Raw genomic sequence first — 6977 nt, forward strand, 5'->3', positions numbered from 1 at the left:
GCAAACAAATGCTCAATACAGGGGCGTCTTACCCATAGAGGCTAGTGGTGTGGGGCACCAAGTTCTGGAAGGCGCTAGGGAAGAGGTGGAGGCTGGACACGGTGCCTCCCGGCATCAGCTCACCACCCTCGCCCGCCTCCACCATTCCAAAGCAGCGGCGCGCCCAGAGCCTCCATCTGCCATCTGCATGAAGCCACCAGGTGAGCCGGGAGGCGCCGCATCCAGCCTCTACAGCCCACCTCCTTCAGCCCCGCCGGCAGCACCGTCCTCCTTAAAAAACTCTGGGAAACGGGGGGGGGGGAGCTTTGCACCAGGATGCCGGATATGCTTAAGACGGCCCTGGCTCAATACATAGGTTATGTTCGCATTACCACCTTTGTTGTTGTTTAGTCGTGTCCAGCTCTTTTTGACCCCATGGACCAGAGCACGCCAGGCACTCCTGTCTTCCACTGCCTCCCACAGTTTGGTCAAACTCATGTTAGTGGCTTCGAGAACACCGTCCAACCATCTTGTCCTCTGTTGTTCCCCTTCTCCTTCTGTGTCCTTAATCTTTCCCAACATTAGGGTCTTTTCCAGGGAGTCTTCTCTTCTCATGAGGTGGCCAAAGTATTGCAGCCTCAGCTTCAGGATCTGCCTTTCCAGTGAGCTCTCAGAGATGAATTCCTTATGAATGGATTGGTTTGATCTTCTTGCAGTCCATGGGACTCTCAAGAGTCTCCTCCAGCACCATAATTCAAAAGCATCAATTCTTCAGCGATCAGCCTTCTGTATGGTCCAGCTCTATTCATCACTACTGGGAAAACCATAGCTTTAACTATACAGACCTTTGTCGGCAAGGTGATGTCTCTGCTTTTTAAGATGTTGTCTAGGCTTGTCATTGCTTTTCTCCCAAGAAGCAGGCGTCTTTTAATTTTGTGGCTGCTGTCACCATCTGCAGTGATCATGAAGCCCAAGAAAGTAAAATCTCTCACTGCCTCCATTTCTTCCCCTTCTATTTGCCAGGAGGTGATGGGACCGGTCGCCATGATCTTAGTTATTTTGATGTTGAGACCATATTTTGTGCTCTCATCTTTCACCCTCATTAAGAGGTTCTTTAATTCCTCCTCACTTTCTGCCATCCATGAAGGAGATTACTACACTAGAGTGAAGTAAAGGAGTTCCCCCCACATTTCATAGCTCTTTCCACTAGCTTTGTACACAACCAGGGGGTGCTGTCTGGTAAGGGATAGTTTTACCCCATGCAAGGTGTTCATACCTTGGCTAGAGCCAAATTAGGAACGGCTTAAGGACTTCATTTGGTGTGAAGCTTTTTTGAGAAACAACACATCAAATGGTAGCATCTTCTAAACAAAGTATTTTATTTATTTATTTAATGTATTTATATCCTGCCTTTCTTCCAAGCTGGGATTTTCCCAAGTACAGGATACATATGCATTTTGTCTAATGTCATGTCAACACAGATTAAAAACCCAGCACTGGAAACAAAACAAGCGACCAGCAAGCAGGAGTGTGAACACAGCTGATTTGGTCTAATGTCCCTGTAAACTTTGTGCAAACAAAACAGAATGGAATGCTTAATAAGTAGGTTGTCTAGAAGTGATCTAAGTATTATAAAGCACTTTGCTCCCTCATCTTTTCTAATTGCATAGAATTTCAGCAGATGCCGCTTCTCCTACAGCAACAGCAATATGAGAAAAGATGTTCAAGAGTCCTTTCCATCTAATTTAACTCTTATTTTTCATTGATTTCTATCCCATTCATCGTCCGAAAGATCCCATGGCTTACAGCTTCACCCAACTTTTCTGCACCTTTTACACTGGGAGTGGAACCAGTATGTTGACCAGTACCGTAGAATAAATTGTTTCTACTCCCTACACAGTATTTTAGTCTTACCAGCGTCATTTCTTTTTCTGGAAAGCTTTTGGGTAACCCCTCTAGTCCCTATAATTTACTCTAAGCCAAATTGAAATAGCCACACATTCTTCCCCTTCCCCCACTCTCTCTCTTTTCCCTGGGTCTATTTCAGATAGCAAAGAGAGGTATGGTACCTCTCATATCCGTCTTTTGCAAAGCACCATGTGCATAGAGGGCATTATACAAATTAATACATAGAAAAGTGTCTGTCCCTCCCTGCAGTTCAACTCCCTCTCTTTTTACCAACAGCACATATCCATTCCTTCTGCTGGTGCAACTTTCTCATCATTTCTACATAGCAGCATTTATAAACCAGTGCCAGAGAAACTGGGTGAAAGGAAGGTGAGAGGGAAGAGATACGAATATTTATGTGTGTATATGTATACATACATACACCTACACAATTACAGGTTTGAAGCCAACTTAAAATAAAAAGAGCTGGTAAGCAAAGGAATCTGTGGTGCTTTCCATGGGATCCGGGGACATGTCAGCTAATACTCTTCCCTTTCTTCTTCATTTGCTTGTCTCTGCAGCAAATCTCGAGGGGGAAGGGAGAAGGGCAGGAATTGCATAGGCATGAGAGAGCGGGGAAAATCCCGCATGCAGGATTTTGGTGCCTAACAACCCCCCCTCCCTCTGCAATTGCTCTCGCGCTCCCCCGCCTCTCTCAGAGGCCGAGATGCTGCATCACGGCACCTGCTGGCTACCTCTGCTCCATTATTGAGAAGGAAGGAAGCTCATGCGCCCTGCTTGCCTGCATTTCACAGGGCGCTGCTGTAGCTTTGGAGTTCAGTACATACCAGCATCTCTCTCTCTTCCCCTCCTCCCTCTCTCACAGGGCGGCCCACCCATGAGGCAAGGTGAGGCGGCTGCCTCGGGTGGCAGGATCCACAGGGGCAGCAGATCCCAATGTAGCTCTTTATTCAGGGCTGGCCCATCCATGAGGCAAAGCGAGGCCACCACCTTGGTACCAGCATCCACAGAAGCAGCAGGTCCCGATGATGTAGCTCTTTATTTGGGGCCGGCCCAGCCATGAGACAAGGTGAGGCAGCCCACTCAGGCAACTGGATCCACAGGGGCAGCAGACCCCGATGATGTGGCTCTTTATTTAGGGCCGGCCCAGCCATGAGGAAAGGTGAGGCAGCCCACTCAGGCAGCAGGATCCACAGGAGCAGCAGACCCTGATGATGTGGCTCTTTATTTAGGGTTGGCCCATCTATGAGGCAAGGTGAAGCGGCTGCTTCAGGTGGCAGGATCCACAAGGGCAGCAGACTCCGATGATGTGGCTCTTTATTTAGTGCCGGCCCACCCATGAGGCAATATGAAGCTGCTGCCTCAGGTGGCAGGATCCAAAAGGGCAGCAGACACCGATGATGCGGCTCTTTATTTAGCGCCGGCCCACCCATGAGGCAATATGAAGCTGTTGCCCTGGGCAGCAGGATCTACAGGGACAGCAGCAGTAGGAGGACCCCCCTTCTTGTGAGGTAGCCCACTCAGACAGGAGGATCCACTGGGGCAGCGGACCCTGATGATGCCCTCTTTATTTGCGGCAGGCCCACCCATGAGGCAATATGTGCTGCCTCAGGCGGCAGGATCCACAGGGGCAGCAGCAGGAGTACCCCCTCCTCGTCACTGACGTAATTCCCCCCTTCCTCCCTGACAGGGAGGGCGGGGCCATTTTGTGGTTCACCTCAGGTGCTGCTCTCCCTCAACTCGGCGGCCACTCAGAAGAAGAAGCAGCAAGGCACGGAAAAGGATCCCGAAGCACCACCGCCACACACCAAAAAAACACCCCCGCCCCGCCATTTCCCTCGAGCGCGCGCGCGCTCTCTCTGTCTCCCCACTCGCCTCAGGTGCCTCGCGCGCGCGGGGCTGAGGAGAGCGTGGCCTGGGTGGGCGGCTCTCGACGTCGTCACGCGGCGCGGCGGCGGCGGCGCGCGGGGCCTGAGGGCGGGCGGGCAAGGCGGGCGGGCTGCCGCGCCGGCGAGAGGGAGCGCGCCTGCGTGTGGACGCGCCTGCGTGTGGCAGGTGCCGGCGGTGGCAGTGACAGCAGCCGCGTCCACCTGAGGGGAGAACCGCCGCCGCCGCCCTCCTCCTCCTCTTCTTCTTCTTCCTCGCTCCCTGCACCATGAGGGAAGAGGCGCCGCCGTGAGCTGCTCGGCCGCTTCCTCACCGTCCTCCAGGCGAGGCGTCTCCCTCGCCGCCGCCGCCGCCCGTCCTACCCCGGGGGAAGCTATGAGCCATGAAGCCGCCTGGCAGAACTTCCCTCCGGCGGCAGAAGCAGCAGCAGCAGCCGCCCTTCTCCGGCCGCCGCCTCTCGAGCTCCGCCGCCGCCGCCGCCTTGCTTTGCCCGGCTCGGCTGCCCAGCTCCATCCCCCTCCTCTTTCTGGCGCTCCTGCTTTTCTGCTCAGGGTCCCCGAGGATCTGTGGGGTCGCCGGTGAGTGCCCGCTTAAGGGGGGGGGGAGAGATCCTGGAGGGATCCTGTATTGTGCGCGTGAGCTTGGACCGATCCTGGATCTCCGTTACACGCGCAGCCCTTCCTTTGCTCTCTTTTTTTGCGCGCTCGTGTGTGGTGCCAATGCGCTAAGAAATAAACGGGGGTGGGGTGATCTCTTTTTTGGGGGGGGGTTTGAATATATCGTGCATGTGGTGCCAATGAGCTACACATAACGAGTCTGTTTTAGTCTGCAGATCCCACCGCCCTGGCTTTTTAATGTTGGTTAATAACAGACCTGGGAGGGGAACCAGAAAAAGGGGGGGGAAAGGGGGGCAGAAAAATCACCTTTTTGCCGTGCGGAGCCCGCTTGAGTCTTCGTGACAACCGGCGAGAAGTTCTTGTTCCGCACGGTCCGCACCGATTTGTTTCGGTCTTGACGCAGTTCCTTACCTCCATGGCATCCTGCCTGGTCTTGGGTAGGAATAATTGATCGTGACTGCAGCCGGATTCCTCCTCTGATCGCTCCCCCCCTCCCCACGTCTAGATCATATATGTGTGTGTGTGTCTGTCTTTGCGAATATGAAATTGTTTTTACATGGCAGACCTGTATATTTACTGTGTTACGGCGACTGGTGCATACTGGTTTATAAGGATGGGCATGAAATGGTTTCGGGAGCCTCTGATGCAGCAAAACGCTGCTGGCAGGCTTTCAAGGGTGCTGTTTTTGTGCAGGGTCTTAACGCAAAATAGAACAAGACAAGCAGGGATAATGAGGGTTTCGGATACTGCCCGTTCTTGCACTGCTCATCCGAGGGAACCTACCTTTTGCGAACAGAAGGGGGGTTGCGGTGTTCTCCGAGAACCCTGGGGTTTTGTCTGCAAAGAGATATGTGCTTGTTACTTATCCCACGAAGCATGTTTATACGGGAGTTTATTGAGACTTTCTCTCTGGTAAGCATGCTTAGGAGTCCATCACTAAAGTTAAAGGAATAGTGAAAAGTTGCCCTTAGGTAAAGGGAATTGATTAACATTCAGTACACATGGGTTTATGGCTTGAGTTGCTTGCAGTAGAATCACTGGTTTGTACATAGCCAAATTTATGTGGAAAAGTGGCAGAAATAGGGTCATGAATGGCTGGATTGTCCTTAAAAGAACTTGTTTCAAGGGTTCAGATCCCTGCATTTTGAATTTCATGATGCAAAACTATATAAAATCAAATAAGGAGTTATATGTACAAATAAGTACAAAATCTAATCAAATAAATTGGTTTCAACAGGGTTACTGTATATTTATTTTAGCAAATTAGCAAGATGCAAAACATATTACAAAAAGTGTTCTGTTCCTCTGTGAATTCACGGTAGGTTTGTCTGTGTTCCCCAGCTCTGCATTGGAATGAAACTGCAGAAGAACTAGAAAAAAGCCAGGCAGACAAGGATACTGCATTTCAACAGACTAACAGCAGTAGCTACAAAAATAACAGTCGAAGCAGTGCATTCCAGAAAGAAATCACATTGCCTTCAAGACTTGTATATTATCTCAATAGAGACTCTGAAAGTCCTTATCATGTATTGGATACAAGGACAAGGCACCAGCAAAAACACAATAAGGTAAGGTGTTTTAAAAATAAATAAATAAAAGCAATACAGTACCATGACTCAAAATAGTCATGTCTCTTGAGGGATTGTCTTACTTTAAGAATGTTTATTCAGCATGTCTGTAATGCTTCAGAATTCACTGCACAGTTCTTGGGTCTGAAAGATGCGTCAGTCAAAAAATAGGGTTCAAATACCAAGAGACCTTGCAGGTAACAATACCCTTGTCAAATTTCAAGGATTATTACTGCTACCACAGAACAAAACTTGAAGTTCAAACCATGGTTTACTTGTTTCTTTAGAGGCCTAAAATATTTTGCCCTCCATCCAGCTTACCTGATTGAGAAAAATAGAATCACATTGGTAGAATGACTATGTAATCTTTCTGTGTCACAGACACAGGGGACCCCAGAGAATTACAAATCTAATTTCTTTATCTTAATCAGGAAGCCATTTTTTAAGCAAAGCACAAAAGCAAGATTCAACTGTCATGCCAGTGGTTGTGACAGGACTTTCTATCCTTCCTGCTACGCCCCCTGCGCCTGCCCCCCCCCCCCAGTCTGCTCTGGAGTTCCATTTAACCTTCTGGAGCAGATTTGGAGGCATGGGGTCTGCAGGGGGAGATGAGGAAAGATAAACCCTGTTCCAACAACAACAACAATTTATTATTTATACCCCGCCCATCTGGCTGGGCTTCCCCAGCCACTCTGGGCGGCTTCCCCCCCAAAATTTAAAATACTGTAATACATCAAACATTAAAAGCTTCCCTAAACAGGGCTGCCTTCAGATGTCTTCTAAAAGTCTGGTAGCTGTTGTTCTCTTTGACATCTGGTGGGAGGGCGTTCCACAGGGAGGGCGCCACTACCGAGAAGGCCCTCTGCCTGGTTCCCTGTAACTTGGCTTCTCGCAGTGAGGGAACCGCCAGAAGGCCCTCAGTGCTGGACCTCAGTGTCCATTGTGCAAGTGGATACCACAGCTTGATACAGCTGAAATTGGTCATGGCTATGTGCTTTTGAAAACAATGGCGCTAAAG

The 6977-nt window shown here is 50.0% G+C and overlaps 1 protein-coding gene across 1 annotated transcript in view; it reads left to right on the forward strand.

Moving 5' to 3' along the window:
- The first annotated feature begins 3994 nt into the window (after positions 1-3994).
- ADAM23 (ADAM metallopeptidase domain 23) overlaps positions 3995-6977 on the forward strand; it is a 67703-nt gene continuing 64720 nt past the window's right edge. Inside the window, exons 1-2 of the mRNA XM_081899560.1 lie at positions 3995-4352; positions 5733-5959. Of these exons, the coding sequence (XP_081755686.1) occupies positions 4157-4352; positions 5733-5959 (423 nt within the window). The 5' untranslated portion in view covers positions 3995-4156. The remainder of the gene's footprint in view (positions 4353-5732; positions 5960-6977) is intronic.

The sequence above is a fragment of the Podarcis melisellensis genome (genome assembly GCF_964234715.1).
Source record: "Podarcis melisellensis genome assembly, chromosome: 1".
Lineage (NCBI taxonomy): Eukaryota > Metazoa > Chordata > Lepidosauria > Squamata > Lacertidae > Podarcis > Podarcis melisellensis.